The sequence below is a fragment of the Oryctolagus cuniculus genome, chromosome 13 (genome assembly GCF_051225735.1).
Source record: "Oryctolagus cuniculus isolate XC-2025 breed Fujian yellow rabbit chromosome 13, ASM5122573v1, whole genome shotgun sequence".
Lineage (NCBI taxonomy): Eukaryota > Metazoa > Chordata > Mammalia > Lagomorpha > Leporidae > Oryctolagus > Oryctolagus cuniculus.
The window spans coordinates 62,000,993-62,025,372 of record NC_142879.1 but is presented as its reverse complement, the minus strand read 5'-3'; the positions used below and the strand labels follow the sequence as shown (position 1 = coordinate 62,025,372).

Below are 24,380 nucleotides of genomic sequence, written 5' to 3'. Positions count from 1 at the left end.
TATCAGAACTCCAATCCACAATCTTTTAGTGAAATGTCAGTTTGAATCTGCATTTATGACACCCATTTATCAGAGCTGGAAGACAAGGAACAGATTTTTTTTTTCCGAAAATAACACTGTTTATTTAAGATAATCAGAACTCACACTGGCTGACAGTCTGTTATTTTTTATTAAGCCTTAGAGTGGACTCTCTATCTCTGCTGTCTACATTTCAAATCAATATCAACAGAATTTGTAGAACTAGTGATTCTTTTATTAATATAAAATTCCTCTTGACTTTCATTCATAATTCCTACTCTTAGGGAAACACCATACTAATGTCCTGCAGAAAGATGGCAAAATAGTGACTCCATATGCGTTATTATTCATCAGTTCTCTAGGAGGTTCCTGTAAATAGCACATGTATCTATATCTTATGGAACAAAAACTGTCTTAGGGAAAACATAGTGACCTATGTCTTAGGGAAAGAACATACTATTTGGAAGATCTTCCTTTTCTTTCTTGATTTCAACCTTAGAGTAGTAAATGATGAAAACAATCATCATGTGCCCTGCAGTAGTGATTCAGAACAAAGAAGACAAGCTAAAGGAGCCATGAGAGGGGCTGGCACTGTGGCGCAGCAGGTTAATGCCCTGGCCTAAAGCGCCAGCATCCCATATGGGCACTGGTTCAAGACCCAGCTGCCCCACTCTCAGGCTGTTGAGGCCAATTGGGGAGTGAACCATCAGATGGAAGACTTCCCTCCCCCCCCACTCTGACTTTCAAATAAATAAATAAAACTTAAAAAAAATAAAGGAGCTATGAGAGGACTCCACAAAGCTCAAGTAGCACCTCAAAGAAGATGCTGAGGATGAAGCAGAAGCAAAGGTATCCAGTTAGGACACCTCATGCTTGACAGTACCCTGAGGACTCAATGAATGTCTTATATTTCTTTCATGATTTAATTCTCCTGCATTAAAAAAAAGTCACACTTTGTTAAAGGCTATACCAAAGAGAAAAAGACAAGCACTTTAACACAAACAGAATAGCAAGAGACTAACCTCAGAACAAATCTTAAATTTATTCTGCTTTGAACCAGAACTGAAATAACTTTTGGTCTCCTTGCTTCATCTCCATGTGGAACACTCCCAACAAATGAATCCTTCCCCTCAGCCTGATTTCCTGTCCCTTGGAAATGGATCCTTGGCTATCCTGAACCTGTCTTTGCCTCCCTGAAATTTGGTCTTCAGACTGATGGTCCTGTGTCCCAGAGTTTAGCATCAATTATGTAAATTTCCTATTAAAATCACAATATTTTTGACCAATAATATTTAGAATTAAAATTGACTAGCTCTTTAGAATGTGGTGGCCAGTATCAGCAAAAGACAGTGAAGAGAGTTGCATTCTGAGATAACAATTGATAGTTAGGCTCTTTGAACTGAGTATTTAAGGAGACTTCCACTTGAAGGAATTATAAAAGTAATTTCTCCAAGCCAAGAATAACTGATTTGAGCAGTGCTATGAGCTGAATGCTTATATGCCCTCGAATTTCTTAGGTTGAAATTTCATCTCTCGCATATGGGGTTGGGGTGGAGCTTTGAAAGCTATTTAGGTTGTGAAGTCCTCAGCCTCATGAATGTGATTAGAGCCACTTTATAAGACTTGGGAGTTCTGTTTGCCTTCCACCATAGGAGGACGCAGATAAATGGAGCCCCTGCAGAAGCTGAGAGATTCCTTGCCAGACACTGAATCTGCTGGGGCCTTGGTGTTGGACATCCCAGGCTCCAGCACTGTGAGCAACACGTTTCTGTTGTTTATAAATTCCCCAGTCTAAAGCATCTTGTTAAAGCAGCCTGAACAGAGTAAGACAAACAGGGAATGCTTACAACTAGTATGTGTGTGTGTGTGTGTGTGCACGCGTGTACACACATGGGCATGTTTGTTGCAAACTCCAATTAACAGTTCTGCTGACAGGTACCTGAAAATAAGCTGAAGTACAGGCCAAGGGACAGTTGTTAAAAACAGCCATAATAATGAAAATTTCATACTTTTAATCTCTTCTGCAAGTAATACAACACATCATTGCTTTTCATCCAGAATAGTACCTTTTCCCTACAGATCCACCTTGAACTGAACATTTCTAAACCTTCTCTTTCATCTTTCCATAATCATAAGTATTTTGTCTTTGAATGACTCCTATCTTGATTAGTAACAACAACATTCACTTAAGTGTAAGGTCAAGGGTCTTTTTTTTCTTTTGCTCATATAAAGGGAACAAATTTAATATATTTCATATAAATAGTTTTAAGAGCATGATAGTATTTACCACCCTACCCTCCCTTCCTTCCTCCCTCTCACTCACCCTCCTCTTTTTCTTATTTTTCTTTTAATTTTTACAATGACATATTTCCGATTTTGTTCCACTTTCCACCCCTTTCAATTAAGATTTATGAATTTATGTTACCTCTGAGACAGCACTCAGTTCTACATCATATATTTCCATCACTGTTGGCACTTCCCTAATCCAAGTTACTGTATTCACTATAGACATATAACTGATCTTGTACTCAGTTTTGCTGCCCTACAGTCTATCCCTATACGGTATCTTTTAAATATATAATTTAGCTCCTGTTACTCCTCTGTTTAAAATGCTTTAGTGGCTATTTCTTTCATAGCAAAGTTTCTAGTTTCTAACAATGACTACCAACCATGGCATAGCCTTGTCCCTGCCTCTTTGGCCTGAAGCCCACATAGTTTTAGTTAAGGTCTATTTAATTTTCGTTCAAGGGCTTTTATGAAACATAAAATATTTCTTCCTCTTCATTCTTATTTGTTTAAATTCTCTAATATACTTTGAAACCACTTTGCATCTCTTAATCTCGCTTAACTTCATTCTCCTAAAATAATAATTGATTACCATGATTTTAAGACATTTTAAAAGATAGTAATTTGTCTCCAGAAATGTCTTTTCTTTCTCCTCATATATATGTCTATGTCTTGGCATTTGTAGTGTATGTACTTAGCATTATCTGGGTAATTAAAAACAAGTAGACTTTTGTTCAGTAGACTAATTAGCTCACTCATTTTTCTTAGAATTTGTTTATAACTTTTCTATGATTTTCAATCTTGAGCCTCTTTTTATGATCTTCTCTAGGTTTGGATATCTCTTTCACCTGTCTTGCTTGATTCTTTGAAATAACTCAAAAAAAATTCTTATTGGAAATACATTTGTTATATCTTTTTAAATAATTTTATTAATATAAAGAGAATAGATTTCATGTATTTCATAGATACAATTCTAAGAAGATAATAACCGGCCGGCACCGCAGCTCAATAGGCTAATCCTCCGCCTTGCGGCGCCAGCACACAGGGTTCTAGTCCCGGTCGAGGCGCTGGATTCTGTCCTGGTTGCCCCTCTTCCAGGCCAGCTCTCTGCTGTGGCCAGGGAGTGCAGTGGAGGATGGCCCAAGTCCTTGGGCCCTGCACCTGCATGGGACACCAGGAGAAGTACCTGGCTCCTGGCTTTGGATCAGCGCGGTGCTGGCCGCGGCGGCCATTGGAGGGTGAACCAACGGCAAAGGAAGACCTTTCTCTCTGTCTCTCTCTCTCTCTCACTGTCCTCTCTGCCTGTCAAAAATTAAATAAATAAATAAATAAATAAATAAATAAAAAGAAGATAATAACCATATTTCTCTCCCTCCCTCCTTCCTCCCTCCATCTACCCTTCTTCCTTCCTTTCTTTTCTCCTTTGATTTTTACAATAACTTCATTTCCGTTTATAATCACAGGCATAATACACCACTAAACATAATGTTCAATAAGTAAAAAGTAGAAAGACCACTGTTCCACAGGAATATAGACAAGGGCTAAAAACAATAATGAGGATGTCATCTCATTTTCTTGGATGTGGAAAATAATTCCAAATCAGTGAACATCTTCTCTAATCCCTTTGTGTCACCTTTTTATTATTCTATTTTTTTTACTTTATTTACTTACAAAGATTGCATTTTAACTGTGTTCTTCAATTTTAGCTTGAAATCCTTTTCCTCTCATACTTAAATCCCTGAATCCACAGTATGAAGCCACCTTGTCTTACCTTACTGAGCCATCGATGGAGGCTGTAAGCACTACTTGTTTGTCTTCCACGTAGATTACTTGAATAATTTCTAATGCATGGGCACGCCAGGAAAGCAGCTGCTTGAATTTCTAGATAGTAAAAATGAAGCATATCCGTTGGAATAAGTATATGCTGGTCACAATCTATTCTTGGGCATGAGAGATCCATGCTTATGAGTGACATCTGTGGTAGATGACTAGAACCTTACCCAATTAGCTCTTCTTTTCTTGTTGAGTATCAAAGTGCCATTTTTAGAGATTTATTAATCCACACATAACATTGGAGAGAAAGCATCTTATAGCCTTAGTAATTTAGCATGTGAGTGAAGATTGGCAATTAATTTAGTTGGTGATTAGTAGATGACTAGATGAAAGAAATGCTTTAGCAGGTGGTTATGGGAAGAGTGAGCATGTATATAATCAGGAGTGGGAGGAAGCAGAATTGGAAGGTAAAACTCAAATGAAGATTGGCAAAAAGACTTCCTGTATTCAAATTTTTTAACTTTTATTTAATGAATATAAATTTCCAAAGTACACCTAATGGATTACAATTGTTTCCCCCCCCGCCATAACATTGGCCATATTATTTTTTGAAAGGTGTGGGATGGGAGGTATATACTATCAGGAAGTGACAAAAATGATGAGTGGAACTCATAGCCTTTCAGAAACTTCATGAGTCTTAATTAGCATGTTCCTTTCAGTTTATTCTCAAGGTTGGAGCCGTTTATGGGCCTCAAGACATTTCTGAAGTATGTGAGGTAGGGTTGTCAACTGAGGAGTTTGTGCTACAGTCACATGGCCTTAGAGTATGTTTTCTTTTTAAATTTATTTATGTTATTTATTTGAAAGACAGAGTTACAGAGAGAGGTAGAGACAGAAAGAGAGAGAGAGAGGTCTTCCATCAGCTGGTTCATTCCCTAGAGGGCCACAATGGTGGAGCTGCACCGATCTGAAGCCAGGAGCGAGGAGCTTCTTCCAGTCTCCCACGTGGGTGCAGGGGCCCAAGGACCTGAGCCATCTTCTATTGCTTTCCCAGGCCATAGCAGAGAGCTGGATGGGAAGAGGAGCAGCTGAGACCCATATGGAATGCTGGCACTTCAGGTCAGGGCTTTAACCCAATCCGCCACAGTGCCAACCCCGGGTATGTTCTTTTTTTTTTTTTTACAACTGATGAACTCAGACTAAGATCTTACTGCACCCTGGGTCATCTACCTAGGAGTATTTGTTTGACTAGAGCCCTAGAAGCTTGAAGTTCTCCTAAAAGTATCCTACATTTGAACTTTAACAAAGGTTAGGTATAGTTCCTCCTAAATTTCTTGGCCTTCTGACTCAATTTCTTCTGGTCTTTCTTGGAGAGCAAACTTATTTTCCCAAGACTATTTAAGAGTATCTTGTGTTTCATGGTTTCTTTCTCTGCCTAAGGATGGGATTCTCTAAGGAAAATGTTTCTCTAACGTGTTCCATACCTGTAGTAAAATACAGATTTTGTTTTGTGACTCAGTAAAAACAAATATACAGGGCTGGCACTGTGGCATGTCAGGTAAAGCCACTGCCTGCAGCTCCAGCATCTCATATGGGCACTGGTTCGAGTCCCAGCTGCTCCACTTCTGATCTAGCTCCCTGATAATATGCTTATGTCCTTGGGCCCCTGCACCAACATGGGAGACCTGGAAGAAGCTCCAGGCTCCCAGCTTCAAATTTGCCCATCTCCAGTCATTGTGGCCATCTGGGAAGTAAACCAGTGGATGGAATACCTCTCTCTCTTTGCCTCTGCCTCTGTAACTCTGCCTTTCAAATAAATAAGTAAATATTTAAAACAAACAAACAAACAAATGTACACCTGCATATCATCTGAAGCAAGTTTCTCAACTGGCTATTTAACTTTCCTAATGCCTGCCAGTATTGTCTGTTCTATTCTATTACATCACACTGAAATCTCTTCTACTTTTACTTAACTCATTAAATTGGTTCCAACTCACTAAATTGATTTCCTGATCCTTCAATGTATAACCTGAAATTAGAAAGTAGGACTGTCTTTTGTGTGTATTTGTGTATATATAATCATATGTATCATTTACCTTGCTATGGAGAGTTTTTCCCTATTGTTTTAAAATCCATGAAACTTCTTTTCAACAATAATGTGGGGAGGGGTGGAGAACAATATTAACCTCTGAACTCACCAAGTACACAAACTTGGTAACCTGGGCAAACTGGTGAGAGACTGTGGAGAAACTTGAGACCACACTGAGGGCTGCATAAACTCTTTGTGTGGTCCCAGGGGTAAGCAGACAAATACCCACAGGGGCCAGATTTCATACATCAACTACCCTCAATCCCACTCAGCTGTGTGGAATTACTTCCCAACTGAATCAAAAAAAAAAAAAAAGAGAGAGTGAGAGAGAGCGAGCAAGCGAGCAAGAGAACAATCTGGGTGAGTCAACTTTGGCACACCCTTAACCCTGAAGAACCAAACAGAGCTCTCTGGCCACACCCATCACAGCCTCTAAGGATCCATCAAAAGCAGACGGTCCACTTAATTTAGAGTCACAGTATAATGAGAAAAAAACACCACAGTGAAGAAACCAAAGAATATCTCCAATATGACAAACAACAAATGGAAAAACCGAGGTAACAAGAACAAGGAAGACAGTATGACGCCCCCAAATGAAATAGACACCCCAATTCAGGATTATGAAGATGATGAAATAGAAGAAATGCAAGAAGTGGATCTCAAAAATTGATAGGAACATTAAGAAGTTCTCAAAAAACAAATTCTTGAACTACAGAAATCCTTAATGGACAAGATAGAAAATCTCTCGTGCAAAAATGAAATATTAAGGAGGAATCAAAATGAAGTGAAACAACTAGTAGAACATGAAACTGTGATAGTGACAAGAAATCATAATGAAATGAAGAATTCAATTGATCAAATGACAAACACATTAGAGAGCCTTAAAAACAGAATGAGTGAAGCAGAAGAGAGAATATCGGACTTAGAAGACAGAGAACAGGAAAATATACAGTCAAACCAAAGAAAAGAAGAGGAAATTAGAAATCTAAAACATATTGTCAGGAATCTGCAGGATACTATTAAAAAACCCAACATTCGGGTTCTAGGAGTTCCTGAAGGCATGGAGAGGGAGAAAGGATTAGAAGGCCTTTTTAGTGAGATACTAGCAGAAAATTTCCCAGGTTTGGAGAAGGACAGAGACATCCTAGTACAGGAAGCTCATAGAACCCCTAATAAACATGACCAAAAAAGATCCTCATCACGTCACATTGTAATCAAACTCAACACATTGAAACATAAAGAAAAGATCCTAAAATGTGCAAGAGAGAAACATCAGATTACTCTCAGAGGATCTCCAATCAGACTCACAGCTGACTTCTCATCAGAAACCCTACAAGCTAGGAGGGAATGGCGAGATATAGCCCAGGTACTAAGAGAGAAAAACTGCCAGCCTAGAATATTATACCCTGCAAAGCTCTCATTTGTGAATGAAGGTGAAATGAAGACCTTTCACAGCAAACAGAAATTGAAAGAATTTGTCGCCACTCATCCAGCCCAGCAAAAGATGCTTAAAGATGTGTTACACACGGAAACACAGAAACATGGTCGTCAATATGAAAGAAGGTAAAAGAAGGAAACCTCACAGCAAAAGATCACAGGAAGTTCAAAGCATATATTAGAAGATATCTTTGGCAAATGGAAGGGCAAAGTTACTGCTTATCAATAGTCACATTGAACGTTAATGGCTTGAACTGTTCAGTTAAAGACACCGATTGGCTGACTGGGTTAAGAAACAAAACCCATCTATTTGCTGCTTACAAGAAACACATCTTTCCAACAAAGATCCATACAGACTGAAAGTAAAAGGCTGGAAAAAGATATACCATGCCAACAGAAATGAAAAAAGAGCAGGTGTAGCCATCTTTATATCAGACAACATAAACTTTACCACAAAAACTGTTAAGAGAGACAAAGAGGGGGCACTATATAATGATTAAGGGATCAATTCAACAGGAAGATATAACGATTATCAATGTATATGCAACTAATTACAGGGCACTGCTTTATTTAAAAGATTTGTTAAGGGACTTAAAGGGAGACTTAGACCCTAATACAATAGTACTGGGGGACTTCAATACTCCACTCTCAGAAATAGACAGATCAACAGGACAGAAGATCAACAGGAGACAGATTTAAATGACACTATAGCCCAAATGGATCTAACAGATATCTACAGAACTTTTCATCCTACACATAAAGCATTTACATTCTTCTCAGCAGTACATGGAACCTTCTCTAGGATTGGCTACATACTAGGCCATAAAGCAAGTCTCAGCAAATTCTAAAGAATTAGAATCATACCATGCAGCTTTTTAGACCATAGAGGAATGAAGTTGGAAATTAGCAACTCAGGAATCCCTAGAGCATATGTAAACGCATGAAGATTGAACAACATGCTCCTGAATGAACAACGGGTCATAGAAGAAATTAAAAGAGAAATCAAACATTTTCTGGAAGTAAATGAGGATAACAGCACAACATACCAAAACTTATGGGATACAGCAAAAGCAGTGTTAAGAGGAAAGTTTGTATCAATAGGTGACTGCATCAAGAAATTGGAAAGGCACCAAATAGATGAGCTTTCAATGCATCTCAAGGATCTAGAAAATCTGCAGCAAACCATACCCAAATCTAGTAGGAGAAGAGAAATAATTAAAATCAGAGAAGAAATTAACAGGATTGAATCCAAAAACACATTACAAAAAAACAGCCAAATGAGGAGCTGGTTTTGTGAAAAAATAAACAAAATTGACACGCCATTGGCTCAACTAACTAAAAAGAAGAGAAAAGACCCAAATTAATAAAATCAGAGATGAAAAAGGAAATGTAACAACAGAAACCACAGAAATAAAAAGAATCATCAGAAATTACTACAAGGACTTGTATGCCAGCAAACAGGGAAACCTATCAGAAACGGATAGATTCCTGGACACATGCAACCTACCTAAATTGAACCAGGAAGACATAGAAAACCCAAAAAGATCCATAACTGAGACAGAAATTGAAACAGTAATAAAGGCCCTCCCAACAAAGAAAAGCCCAGGACCAGATGGATTCACTGCTGAATTCTACCAGACATTTAGAGAAGAACTAACTCCATTTCTTCTCAAACTATTGAGAAGAATCGAAAAACAGGGAGTCCTCCCAAATTCTTTCTATGAAGCCAGCATCACCTTAATTCCTAAGCCGGAAAAAGATGCAGCATTGAAAGAGAATTACAGACCAATATCCCTGATGAACATAGATGCAAAAATCCTCAATAAAATTCTGGCCAATAGAATGCAACAACACATCAGAAAGATCATGCACTCAGACCAAATGGGATTTATCCCTGGTATGCAGGGATGGTTCAGTGTGCGCAAAACAATCAGTGTGATACACCACATTAACAGACTGCAGAAGAAAAACCATATGATTATCTCAGTAGACACAGAGAAGGCATTTGATAAAATACAACACCCTTTCATGATGAAAATTCTAAGCAAACTGGGAATGGAAGGAACATTCCTCAATACAATCAAAGCAATCTATGAAAAACCCACGGCCAACATCCTATTGAATAGGGAAAAGTTGGAAGCATTTCCACTGAGATCTGGTACCAGACAGGGATGCCTACTCTCACCACTGCTATTCAATATAGTTCTGGAAGTTCTAGCCAGAGCTATTAGGCAAGAAAAAGAAATTAAAGGGATACAAATTGGGAAGGAAGAACTCAAACTATCTCTCTTTGCAGATGATATGATTTTTTATTTAGGGGACCCAAAGAACTCTACTAAGAGACTATTGGAACTCATAGAAGAGTTTGGCAAAGTAGCAGAATATAAAATCAATGCACAAAAATCAACAGCCTTTGTATACACAGGCAAAGCCATGGCTGAGGAAGAACTTCTAAGATCAATCCCATTCACAATAGCTACAAAAACAATCAAATACCTTGGAATAAACTTAACCAAGGACGTTAAAGATCTCCACGATGAGAATTACAAAATCTTAAAGAAAGAAATGGAAGAGGACACCAAAAAATCTTCCATGCTCATGTATTGGAAGAATCAATATCATCAAAATGTCCATTCTCCCAAAAGCAATTTATACATTCAATGCAATACCAATCAAGATACCAAAGAGCTTCTTCTCAGATCTGGAAAAATGATGCTGAATTTCATATGGAGACACAGGAGACCTCGAATAGCTAAAGCAATCTTGTACAACAAAAACAAAGCCGGAGGCATCACAATACCAGATTTCAGGACCTACTACAGGGCAGTTGTTATCAAAACAGCATGGTACTGGTACAGAAACAAATAGATAGACAAATGGAACAGAATTGAAACACCAGAAATCAATCCAAACATCTACAGCCAACTTATATTTGATCAAGGATCCAAAATCAATCCCTGGAGTAAGAACAGTCTATTCAATAAATGGTGCTGGGAAAACTGGAAGTCCACGTGCAGAATCATGAAGCAAGACCCCTACCTTTCACCTTACAGAAAAATTCACTCAACATGGATCAAAGACTTAAATCTATGACCCGACACCATCAAATTATTAGAGAGCATTGGAAAAACCCTGCAAGATATAGGTACCAGCAAAGACTTCTTGGAAAAGACCCCAGAAGCACAGGCAGTCAAAGCCAAAATTAACATTTGGGATTGCATCAAATTGAGAAGTTTCTGTACTGCAAAAGAAACAGTCAGAAAAGTGAAGAGGCAACCGACAGAATGGGAAAAAATGTTCACAAACCATGTAACAGATAAAGGGTTGATAACCAGAATCTACAAAGAAATCAAGAAACTCCACAACATCAAAACAAACAACCCACTTAAGAGATGGGCCAAGGACCTCAATAGACATTTTTCAAAAGAGGAAATCCAAAGGGCTAACAGACACATGGAAAAATGTTCAAGATCACTAGCAATCAGGAAAATGCAAATCAAAACCACAATGATTTTCACCTCACCCCGGTTAGAATGGCTCACATTCAGAAATCTACCAACAATAGATGCTGGAGAGGATGTGGGGGAAAAGGGACACTAACCCACTATTGGTGGGAATGCAAACTGGTTAAGCCACTATGGAAGTCAGTCTGGAGATTCCTCAGAAACCTGAATATAACCCTATCATTCAACCCAGCCATCCCACTCCTTGCAATATACCCATAGGAAATTAAATTGGCAAACAAAAAGCTGTCTGCACCTTAATGTTTATTGCAGCTCAATTCACAATAGCTAAGACCTGGAGTCATCCTAAATGTCCATCAACAGTAGACTAGATAAAGAAATTATGGGACATGTACCCTGTAGAATACTATACAGCAGTCAAAAAAAATGAAACCCGGTCATTTGCAACAAGATGGAGGAATCTGGAAAACATGATGCTGAGTGAAATAAGCCAGTCCCAAAGGGACAAATATCATATGTTCTCCCTGATCAATGGCAACTAACTGTGCATCTAAAAGGAAACATGTTGAAGTGAAGTAGACATTATGAGAAACAATGACTTGATAAGCCCTTGTTCTGACTGTCAAGGAACAACTTACTACTTTATTCCTTTTAGTATTTTTCTGTTTTCCTTAATACTATTGTTTGAACTGTGTAATTAACACAAAATTATTCTTAGGTGTTTAAATTTTAACTGAAAAGTGATCCCTGTTAGGAATTTGAAAAACATTATGCTGGGTGAAATAAGCCAGTCCCAAACGGACAAATATCATATGCCCTCCCTGATCAGTGACAACTAACCGAGTGCCAGAAAGGAAACCTGTTGAAGTGAAACGAACACTGTGCAAAACAGTGACTTGATCAGCCCTTGCCCTTACTGTTGATGAGCAACTTAATACATTATCCCTCTTAGTATATTTTTTGTTTGTTCTATTAATACTTTTGGTTGAATACTGTAATCAATACACAGTTATTCTTAAGTGTTGAAACTTAACTGAAAAGTGATCCCTGTTAAATATAAGAGTGGGAATAACAGAGGTAGAGATGTGAAATTTGGGACATGCTGAAGCTGACTTGCCCCAAACAGTAGAATAAGAATCATACCAGGGGATTCCAATTCAATCCCATCAAGGTGGCATGTACCAATGCCATCTCACTAGTCAAAGTGATCAATTTCTGCTCACAATTGATCATAATGATAGGACTAAGAGCCAAAGGGATCACATAAACAAGACTAGTGTCTGCAAATACTAACTGATAGAATAAAAAAGGGAGAGAAAGTTCCAACATGGGAAGCGAGATACACAGCAGACTCATAGAATGGCAGATGTCCTAAACAGCACTCTGGCCTCAGAATCAGCCCTTAAGGCATTCGGATATGGCTGAAGAGCCCATGAGAGTATTTCAGGCATGGAAAGCCAAGACCCTCTGGCAAAAAAAAAAAAAAAGACCTAAATGAAAGATCTCTGTGATAGAGATCCCAGTGGAAAGAACAGGTCATCAGAGAAGGAGGTACCTTTCTCTGAAGGGAGGAGAGAACTTCCACTCTGACTATGACCTTGCCTAAATATGATCAGAGTCGGTGAACTCAAAAGGCTTCCATAGCCTTGGAAACTCATGACAAGAGCCTAGGGTGATTACTGATGCCATAAACAGGAGTGTCAATTTGTAAAGTCAACAACAGGAGTCACTGTGCACTTACTCCTCATGTAGGATCTCTGTCCTTAATGTGCTGTACATTGTGATTTAATGCTATAACGAGTACTCAAACAGTATTTTTCACTTTGTGTTTCTATGGGGGTGCAAACTGTTGAAATCTTTACTTAATATATGCCAAACTGATCTTCTGTATATAAAGATAATTGAAAATGAATCTTGATGTGAATGGAAGGGGAGAGAGAGCGGGAAAGGGGAGGGTTGCGGGTGGGAGGGAAGTTATGGAAGTTATGGAGGGGAAGCCATTGTAATCCATAAGCTGTACTTTGGAAATTTATATTCATATAATAAAAGTTAAAAAAAAGATTAACCTCTGAATTTAACATGCACATATTAGATTTTCACTGCAATTTTAATCTATAGCTGGGCCTGGTTAATGCATTGTCATATGTTAATCTATGTAATATAGCCAGATTGTATACTCAGATTTTGTTGTGTATTTATAAATTAGCAGCCATGAACAAATCGCATAATCATTTTTCAAGTACAGAAAAGGTTGACGTGAGATCGGTATGGAAGAATTTTAAGTAAGTTATTAAAATAGTTTATCTTCTTTTAAATTGGTAAAAATGCTTTAAAATTACAGTAACAATATTCTTTATATCTGTATATTTTGAAGCTTTTCTCTGAATTTCAAAATGTTTTAGTTGCCAATTTGTAGTTAATTTGCAAAAACATATTTTTTGTTAAAAGTAATAATACAATATTGATAATTGTGACAGTAGGAAAAAACAAGTAGATAAGAGTAGATAAGCATTCACTTGTATGTACTTGAAATGGATGATTTTATTTTGTTCAGCTTACTTCATGTCTTGATTATAAGAAATTTGTAGTTATTGGTAAATGAAACTTTGTGTTTCACAGTTGTTTGGACCTTGTTGTTTTCCATGTGATAAACGTAAGTTACATACAGAAGGTACATTAGATTATAGAAGAAGAACCGTTATCTTTGACACTGATTTTGTCATTAATGGACTGTGTCATCCTGGGCAAACCATTCTCTGTTTTATGCTCTTTGAGACATAATACTTTTAAAATTGAGTACCTGAACTTTTTGCTAACTACCATGGATTCTTTGGAATGAAATAAAAACTATATTGGTTAAATAAAATAATGTTGAAATCATAATCATTCTGCATACCTTAAGGAATCAAATCTTGGGCCGGCGCTGCAGCTCACTAGGCTAATCCTCCGCCTAGCGGCGCCGGCACACCGAGTTCTAGTCCCGGTTGGGGTGCCGGATTCTGTCCTGGTTGCCCCTCTTCCAGGCCAGCTCTCTGCTGTGGCCAGGGAGTGCAGTGGAGGATGGCCCAGGTGCTTGGGCCCTGCACCCCATGGGAGACCAGGAAAAGCACCTGGCTCCTGGCTCCTGCCTTCGGATCAGCGCGGTGCACCGGCCGCAGCGGCCATTGGAGGGTGAACCAACGGCAAAGGAAGACCTTTCTCTCTGTCTCTCTCTCTCTCACTGTCCACTCTGCCTGTCCAAAAAAAAAAAAAAAAGGAATCAAATCTTTTTTTTTAACTTTTATTTAATGAATATAAATTTCCAAAGTACAGCTTATGGATTACAATGGCTTCCCCCCCCATAACGTCCCTCCCACCTGCAACCCTCCCCTTTCCCACTCCCTCTCCCCTTCCATTCACATCAAGATTCATTTTTGTTTCTCTTTATATACAGAAGATCAGTTTGGCATACAATAAGTAAAGATTTCAACAGTTTGCTCCCATACAGAAACATAAAGTGAAAAATAATAGATGATTTTTTAAATGATGATGAAATCAGATCAGACCTATTGTCATGTTTAATCCCAGTGCGAGTCAAGTTGGGAATTGATAATTTCTTTTTTTTTACAGAAGATCAGTTTAGTATGCATTAAGTAAAGATTTCAACAGTTTGCACCCCATAGAAACACAAAGTGAAATATACTGTTTGAGTACTCGTTATAGCATTAAATCTCAATGTACAGCACATTAAGGACAGAGATCCTACATGAGGAGTAAGTGCACAGTGACTCCTGTTGTTGACTTTACAAATTGACACTCCTGTTTATGGCATCAGTAATCACCCTAGGCTCTTGTCATGAGTTTCCAAGGCTATGGAAACCTTTTGATTTCTCCGACTCTTATCTTGTTTAGACAAGGTCACAGTCAAAGTGGAGGTTCTCTCCTCCCTTCAGAGAAAGGTACCTCCTTCTTTGAAGACCTGTTCTTTCCACTGGGATCTCACTCACAGAGATCTTTCGTTTAGGTCTTTTTTTTTTTTTTTTTGCCAGAGGGTCTTGGCTTTCCATGCCTGAAATACTCTCATGGGCTTTTCAGCCAGATCTGAACGCCTTTAGGGCTGAAGAATCAAATCTTAATCTGTGTTTTCATATGCTAATCCTTATGATTCAAAAGTGAAGCATTACTGTTTATGCTAATATTTAATTTCTGGATTTGAAATACTAACTTAAAGGGAAATAAGCCCACACTCAGATAGTGTGTTTTTAGTACAATCTTTAATCAGTGTTCGATTTAAATATATAATAAATATAGATATATTTGGATATTCATATACATATTAGAGGTACATATTTAAATGTTTATAAAATAAGGATGGTGACATTTACATTGTTTTAACACTAAAAATAGAATTAAAAGTACCTGAATTATAAGGAAGATTAGATTTAGACTATATATGAAGAAGATTTTCTTCAAAATAATTATAATTCTGCACTAGATTTGCAAGGAAAGGTTATGAAATGACATGAAGATGTATAAGATAGACGAACTTATGATGGAGAAGGATTACCTATGAACTCCTTTAAACAAATAGGTTGCTAAATGAATACTCACAGATAAGTCAAAACATGAAGAAGATGCAAAGAGACTCCTGGCTGACCTACTCAATCCCTCTCCCTCATCTATTCCCTCTTTACCAGTACACCATTGTTATTTGTCATTTAGCTCAAATTTCAAGAATATATGTGCCTTGAGAGCAGGGAGTCTTAATTTCTATTTTCTTGGTATCTAGCATAAATGAAATGCTCAATAAATATGTGCTGATTCATTAAAGTAGAAGATTAAATTGCTTACCTTTTCATCATGAGGAGGTTCCAGGAAGGAATTAATGCTGAATATGATAACATGTCCTTCTGTATAAAATTAAATTAAACATTAGAATCTTTAATGCCATGTTGACCAAATAGGTACTACTACTAATGTTAAGTAATTTTGAATGAGGTGCTTATATTGATAAATAAAATAGAATCTGTGAAAAAAAATGAAAGAAGAATTTTCATACAAACTCTTATAGGTAATAATTTTTTTCTGGGTGAATTAGTTATAATGATTTTGCCTTATCCAGTCATAATGAAAATTCTTCTGGAGATCAGGGTGGATAATAGGACTGAATATAGCACTACCAAATAGAATCCTAACTCTTACAGAGATATTCATCCTACAAACCAAGTGAGGTGCATTTTAAAAAGACACAGAAATGCCATAACTACATCTAGACCTATAGTACCCAAACAAGGATAAAGAAAAAAGTCTTGAAAGAAACCAGACAGAAAGAAAGTTGAGAATTTAATCAAACGACTTCTCAGAAACACTGTTAGCAAGAAAAGTGTGGTATGAAATATTTAATGTGTTGTGAGAATAAAAACCACCAACCTAGAATTCTGTACCCTTCAACAGTGAAGAAGGAATACTTTCTCAGATAAACAAAAATGAGAGAATTTCTCACTAGTAGACCTGTCCTGCAAAAAATATTAAGACAATTTCTTCAAAGAAAAGGAAAATGAGTTAGATCAGAAATTCATATTTACATAAAGAAACAATATTAGACAAAGAATAAGTAAAGTTAAAATGACAAGTATTATCTTATTATTTACAGATAATAGTTGATACAAAATTATAATAGCAACAATATATTTGATTATTGTAATGCTTGAAATGAATGACAGTGTTATAAAAGTTAGGAGAGGATATTTAGGAATACTTTGGTATTACAAAGTACTTTTAATACTCCTGAAGTGATATTGTGTTATTTGAAATTGGGCATGTGCAGGGACATGGTCTCCTGGTGTCAGTTTCATTTTCCTATGAAATTTCTGCCTTGCACACAGCAATGACAACCCAAGTACATGTAATTGGCAATGGAAGAAGAGGACATATACTGGCCTGGAAACTTACACAGTCCCATCGTTTTAAACAAGTGTTGGTTGACCCAGGAAATGTAGAACTCCTCCAAGGAGAAGAGGTGTCTTGTCTGTGTTTCACTGAAGGGAGGACTGTGGACCCTATGCTTCCAGGACATGGACAAGTGATTATTGGAGGGAGATCATGGAGGGAGATCATAGCCCCAACACAGGGGAAAGGAAGCCTATTGTCCAGCACCTCAGGTTTCTAAGGATTTGTTACTAAGAATTAAAAACACTGTTCTTCAGAGGACAGTAGATGTTAGTCCATCTATGCCAGTCTAACTATACCAATGGTCTAAATAGTACCAATGAAAAGACAGAGATTGTCAGAGTAGATCTCAAAATATAACCCAAGCATGTTATCTATAAGAAGTCCACTTTAAATACAGGCACGTATAGATTAAAAGTAAAGGAAAACATCCCTCTCCATCTCTGTCTGTTTCGGCTTCTCTGTAACTCTTGTAAATATATGATAGTACTGAATGAAAGACTCAAACAATTGGTAGTACAATATAGGGTGTTGAGGTTTTTACAAAATAAATTTTGAAAAGAGAAAAATGTTCATAAAAGTTATGATGGAAATATTAATATACTAGCAGATCTACTCTGGATTTACAGTTCACAAATTACATCAGCAAACAAGTGAAGGGGTACATGTGGAGAAGAGAGAAAATTACAGTGGGCTAAGCTTTCTGCCTTAACTGAAAAGATGCTGATTCATTCAGATTTAAAAAAAAAACCTAAACACTGGTGAAATTAGAAACTGTCTTACACATGTATGAGCACCTGCATGTATATATACACAAAATTTTTAATTCACAATATAGAAGAAGAAAAATAGGAAGAACAAAAAACAGTATTAAATGAAAGAGTTAAGATCAATTATATTAATTATAGCAAAATATACCCCTCCATGAAGAAAAAATTTCCTCTCTAATATTTGTCACCATTCCCTTTAATAATTATTACTATCCCTTTAATAATTATTATTAACTTTCAATGTTCAAAGTTAAAACTCTGTATTCTTCTCAATAAAGTAAGGTATGAGGATGGGTAGCCATGTATTTATATATAAGACAGAAGAGACAGAAAGCCTTGCTCTAAATAAGGAGGTAGAATGCCAATAGGTTCTCCCAACATTCATGTATTCTATTTATTCAGCAAGCTACCCATGACATTCTCTCCTGGTTAAGCATACATCTTAGATCTTCTCTCGTCTCAATAAAGATTATGTATTTATAACCATTTTATGTCATTTAGGTTGTTACAATGCCTGTGGCTAAATATATGAGTAACAACTTACCCATATTTCCAGTCAGTAGCATCCTGGCGCATGAATCAGTATACAGTGATGCCAGAGGAATGGCAGAATGTTTTGTGAAAGGTAGCGTATCTTTTATTAGCCTTCCCTAAATAGAGGACAATGCAAATGAAGTTTTTTTGTGTGATAATAAATCTATAAAGCCTTAATACTGAAATTGAATTGCTCTATAAATATTATATCCCAAGAATTATCTCAAGTTCTGAAACATGATTCTCTTCTTTGTAATAAAAATATTTTGCAGCTATCAATAGGGATTGACTCCTGAGATTGAATAATCTAAAGGTATAGATAACTATTAATTATAAACATCTAAACTCTATTATAGATTATACTTCAGATTGCCTTTTGCACATGACTCTTCATATATTTCTTCAGAATACATATTCTTCTCTTAAACATTCTTCTCAGGTTAAAGAGATCTCAGTTGTTTTCAACAATAATATTCGCCTTTTCATAAGCTTCTATCTTGAATATTGGGGCAAGATAAGGGATTGCAAAAGATTCAAATTCATATTTTTTCCCAGCACATCGTGTAACTCAGCACAAGAAACGACTTTCACATATTTTATCTAGCTTAGGTAGTAATATCAAGTTTGAGAAAAATATTTTTAATCTTCTCCTCATTTCCTGAGAGTTTATTGTCTCTCTGAAGATCTTATTGTCATCATCCCCAGCCTATTCGAGATACTTTCCTTCATAATCTTATGAATTCCTTATTCAAACTGTGCCCAGCCTCCTCCCCAAGTCAATTTTTCATTGTAAAGTGTTTAAGTACATTTAATAAAATCGAATACCATCTTCCAATAATTTAGAGAACTAAAAATATAATGGATCTGGCAAATCTTTAGTATTTTTATCTTTTTCTGCTCTAGTACATCATTAATATCCTTTAATATTATTTAAATATTTGATAAAGTATTTAGTGGCATATATTCACAGCTCAAAAGAAAGATTTGAAATAGCTAAGTTAGCACTCTTGTCAGTTTTTTTCTCTTGAGTTATGAAATTGGCTGAGTGAAAGTTTGAGTAGCATTATTAGTGATGCAGTTTGTGAGGCCAACAAGTTGGCTAGAAGACTGAAAAATATTAGAATTAATGCCATTGGAAGAAGGTTAAGATTCATCTAATTTTCTTTTTAATCTTTTTCATTCTTTCCTATTTCAGAAAATATCAGGCTCTGTCACCTCCATAGTCCACAAGCGGAGGTGTCCATCTTCATGAGCAGTGGCAAGGATGGGTGGCTGAGATTCTATTATGTTGGCAGCTCCGAAATGTTTTTTGTCCACTGCATGTGTCTCTCTCACTGTAACATCTGTATGTTCACCTATCAGAAAAATTAATGAGGTACCACAGTTTTACAATATTTAGAATTCCAAATTTTATGCGGGGAAAAATAACAAAAACACAAACATATTGTTCCTTTATTTTTTTTTAAACACCAAAGAACTTCAAACAGTAAAGAGAACAAAAATTTTTTTCTAATGGAATTCTGGGTCATTTGAAATTTCTAAAAGGCATATTTTTTATTATATTATAAAAGCTGCCGTATTATACATTATAACTAAGGCCTACATATATCCAGTATGTCTTTCACATCCAGAATGACTTATAAAACAGTATAAGTTTTAGGAAAATGGACTGGAGAGTAAGACTCTCAGTGATATTTGGATTTTTTAACACCCAGAATTAGTATTTAAAAAGGCATCATCAAAATGGAAATGCTACCTTTTGGACAATAGAATCTATAGCATCTCAACACTTTGTTTTAAAAACAGCGTATAAGTATATTCATTAAGAATATTCTATCACCTAAACCCCCATTGCAAAAGAGTTGTTTTATTGTAGAGAGGTGATTTCACACTGACCTTTAACATCACCATCATGTATACTTTGTCTGCTTCCCTGAATTAGGAGAGAAGAAAAATATTTCTGACATTATAATGAGATATACTGGATGACTAGATTCTCATGATGGTTGAATTTGTATTATTTTTAACATTTTTTTACAATGAACTCTTTGAAAAAAGTGTATTGGAGGGATTTTCAGTTTCATAAATAGGGAGTCCATAATAATACTTTCTTAGTGACTCAGAAGTATCTTCATAATTAGAATAATTAAATGCCTAACTCATGTCCAGTTCTTGGTGTATATTATCTGTAATTCTATTAACACACAGGCAACTTTTTCTTTTTTATTTCTTTTTATGATGAGGAAAGAAACAGATTTAGTGGCATCTTGGAAGCTAATCAGGTAATAAATGGATGACTTGAATTCATGTACAAATCTGTCTGGCTTTTATATCCATAAAATGTTATTCTTCCACCATGCTAGTGGTTTAAAATTATTTTGCTGTGAAAACTTTCCTTGAAACAAAATCTTAACTAGAAATGTAATTTGTAAAAATACACAAAATTAGAACTGAGAGGATAATCTGAAAACTCCACTACATAATGGATTATAATATAACTACATGGCCTGCTATCTTTTCTCCCTGGGAAATAGGATAACAGTTTTTAGCCAAGGCGACAGTTGAAAATTATTTGATGAATATAAAATAAGAGGAATAATTTATTCTCTTTGTGATCATGTATACATGATTCATGGATGTAAAAGCCTTGAAAAAAATTGAAAATAGTGAAGAAAACAATTTAGACACTAATTTTTAAAGAAAACAAAAAGGTCTTAGGTACATGAGTTTTCTACCCTTACCTTCCACCAAAGGAGGGGCTCAGATGCTCAATATCACTAATTTTTAATGTCTATGTATTTATTTATATTTTTTGAAAGGCAGAGTGACAGAGAGAGAGAAAGAGAGAGGGGGAGAGGGAGATCATCCTTCCGTTGATTCACTCTCCTTGTGCCTGCAACAGCCAGGGCTGAGCCAGGCCAAAGCCAAGGGCCAGAAACTCCATCTGTGTCTCCCAAATGGGTGGCAGGGACCTAAGCAGTGGATTACTTAGTGGTTACTTGCTGTCCCTGATGGTGTGTATTAGCAGGAAGCTGGATTAAAAGCAGAGGCAGTACTAATCCCAAGCACTCCAGTATGGGATATAGGCATCCCATGCTGTGGCTTAACTCACAACCCCACAATGTCACTATTTTTGAGCAATCCTTGTGACAGGAAGACACTGTTTCTGTTCTTACCTTACAACTCTGTGGACTCTTGCTAGAGTCACACTGGCTTGAGGAACCAATGGAATCTTGACTTGATCTACAGGGGAAGGAGGAGATCCACAGAGAAGAGTTTACAGTCACACTCAGAGGGTGCTTTTTACTTCAAATTCAGACGACTGCTACCTTCTTCATGGGTGGATTCTGAGCCACTCATAAAACAAATCACATCCTAAATTTTATGTAGCGAACATTCATCGGTGTAGTATTGAGGAACCTCAGCAATTAAGATTTACTGCTACCTGGGTCTGAAAAATATGCACAAGTCTGGCTTGCTCCACTACCAAGGCAAGATTTAGTCCTGGGGAATCTGACACTCAAAAGGTGGGGATATGTAGATGGGGACTGACAAGGCTGAAAAGCTACTGTAGCATTTAGTTATGACCTGATCCTGCCTCTGTCATGCTCTGCTTTTATTGGACTAAGGGACTTAGGATGATGGCATGCGTGTACACATAATGAGTCCTCCAGTGTTCTCAGAATACTTCTGACGAAATTTCCAGCTGACAGGTAGGGGAGGTGTTCTATTCCAGCTCACCAATGGGCAATTCCAGACTAGTACAGACCTTTTGCATTTCTCTCCAAAGATGTGTTTAACACTGTGTACTACCTGAAAAATCAGAGTTCTCAAGCAAATATAAATAGAAAAAGTGCTTTTTATTAAGAATTCATTGTTTTAAAAGCATTTAGAAATATTTATTTATGAGACAGAAGCAAGTACTGATCTACTGATTCACTCAATGCCTGTAACAGCTGGCAGTCAGTCCTCTGTTCTCTAAATGAATGGATGGGGCTTGCTCAGTTATAGTGGCTGGTGTTTGAAATCTCCCGTCTGACTTTCTACATTTGTGCCGCAAGTCCTTCCCTTTCCTGGCACAAGTGCTCATAGCATTACATTTTGACCAAAAGTGTGGTCACATGAGCATTTTCCATTTCTGCCACTGTGGTAAAATGAGCCATGAAGCTGCCAGGGCAAAGGGAACCCACAGCCCATTAGATCCCTGATGACCAGCATTTCTACGTACAAATAGTAACAAGGAAGAAAGTCAAATCCAAGAAGTCAACTGAACTTATGTCTTCCTCCAGTTGTTTCTTCATTAGTGCAGTCATGAAAAGAACTCTTTTGTCACTCACATAGTCCTAGACAGTATTACTTAATCAGACAGTTTTGAATTACCTTTCACATTCAGGTGTACGAAAGAGGAACAGTATATCATTTATTCTTAAGTGTTTGGGATCCACGTTACTGTCCACAATGAAGGAATCTTCAGGTCGGTACCTTGAAATAAGTACACATTTACATGCTAAACATTCAAAAATTAAGTAATGTTTTATTTACAACATGGATCCCCTGCAGAGTTAACCAGCTTCTAAATTGTTACTGAATATGCAAAGAAAACCCAAAGGTGTAGAATTTGAACATATCCTCTTTAATAAGCCTCTGCTTACTCTTAAGGTGGTCACTTAGTGATTTGTCTTTTAATTCAGTGAACTGGTCCAGTCTTCCTACCTATAGCTCACAGAGTGAGTTTATTTAATCCTGTGGAGAAATTCCTGGGATGTTTCATACATTTTCGAGTTTATAATTCTACTCTTTGAATAAGCAGAGTGAAAATTTTGAATAAAATATAGCTATTACCCTCAAGGAACTTATGATGGAGTAGAGAAGAATAGGGCATTCAGTGAGAGCTGTGCTCTGCCTGATCAAGTCTCCTGTTGACCTGTATTGCAAGGAACCATAAACCTCCCTAGGCAGTTTCTTGAGAAGAAGCAATAGTCTCTAACCACTCACACTGGCACTTCATGCTTGGTTCTTAAAGCCACATTTACCATTCGTTGTAGAAAATTGACCTGAGAGCAAAACACCCCTCTTTTCAGGGAAATTATTTCTGCTAAGTTGAGCTCATGAGTGAAAAAGTAGCCTGGAATGCACCAAGCTCAAAGGAGCAGCCCATGGGCTTGATGACATGTTGCACTCAAACTTCTTGGATTTTCTGTTATACAGATGACCTGAAGAGGGAAGTGAGCTATTAACTGTCAAGCAAATAATAAGTTTGGGACCAAAAATGCACGGGGGTGGAGGGTGTAGATCAGGAAGAAAAGGGTTCCTGACTGGTAATGGGATCTTAGGCAACGTTTCAGGTAGCCATAAGAATGACCTTCATCATGGATATGAAAACCTTTTTCCTATTAGAACCTTTAAAGCTTGTCCCAAATTACCTTAGACAATTTTGTACTAAATTCTGTGTTTTTCAGAAATACTCCAGTGATTCTAAATTAATTTTTCTATATAATTAACTGTCTGTGTGAAAGGGATATTCTGTATGACACATTATAGTTACTTACTTTTCTCTGATTCAGTGTTGGATTTGCATGCACCCCTTGGCAAAATGCCTGGCATCCACAATTAGGATCAATACTCATTTTAGGCCATGACACTGATAATAGTCTTTTTTTTTTATCTTTTATTTAATGAATATAAATTTCCAAAGTACGACTCATGTGTTACAATGGCTTCCCCCCCATACCGTCCCTCCCACCCACAACCCTCCCCTTTCCCACTCCCTCTCCCCTTCCATTCACATCAAGATTCATTTTCGATTATCTTAATATACAGAAGATCAGCTTAGTATACCTTAAGTAAGTATTTCAACAGTTTGCTCCCACACAGAAACATAAAGTGAAAAATAATAGATTTTTTTAAAATGATGATGAAATCAGATCAGACCTATTGTCATGTTTAATCCCAGTGCGAGTCAAGTTGGGAATTGATAATTTCTTTTTTTTTTTTTTTTTTTTTTTTTTTTTTTTTTTACAGAAGATCAGTTTAGTGTACATTAAGTAAAGATTTCAGTCGTTTGCACCCCCATAGAAACAC

The 24,380-nt window shown here is 36.9% G+C and overlaps 1 protein-coding gene across 1 annotated transcript in view; it reads right to left on the bottom strand.

Annotated features, from left to right (window-relative positions):
* Positions 1-24,380, bottom strand: part of LOC100345702 (WD repeat-containing protein 64) — a 161,644-nt gene that overhangs the window by 14,138 nt on the left and 123,126 nt on the right. Inside the window, exons 17-23 of the mRNA XM_008268195.5 lie at positions 22,680-22,781; positions 21,476-21,542; positions 20,196-20,232; positions 19,515-19,654; positions 18,310-18,415; positions 15,898-15,956; positions 4,076-4,185 (exon numbers count right to left, since the gene is read on the bottom strand). Coding sequence (XP_008266417.4) covers positions 4,076-4,185; positions 15,898-15,956; positions 18,310-18,415; positions 19,515-19,654; positions 20,196-20,232; positions 21,476-21,542; positions 22,680-22,781 — 621 coding nt within the window. The remainder of the gene's footprint in view (positions 1-4,075; positions 4,186-15,897; positions 15,957-18,309; positions 18,416-19,514; positions 19,655-20,195; positions 20,233-21,475; positions 21,543-22,679; positions 22,782-24,380) is intronic.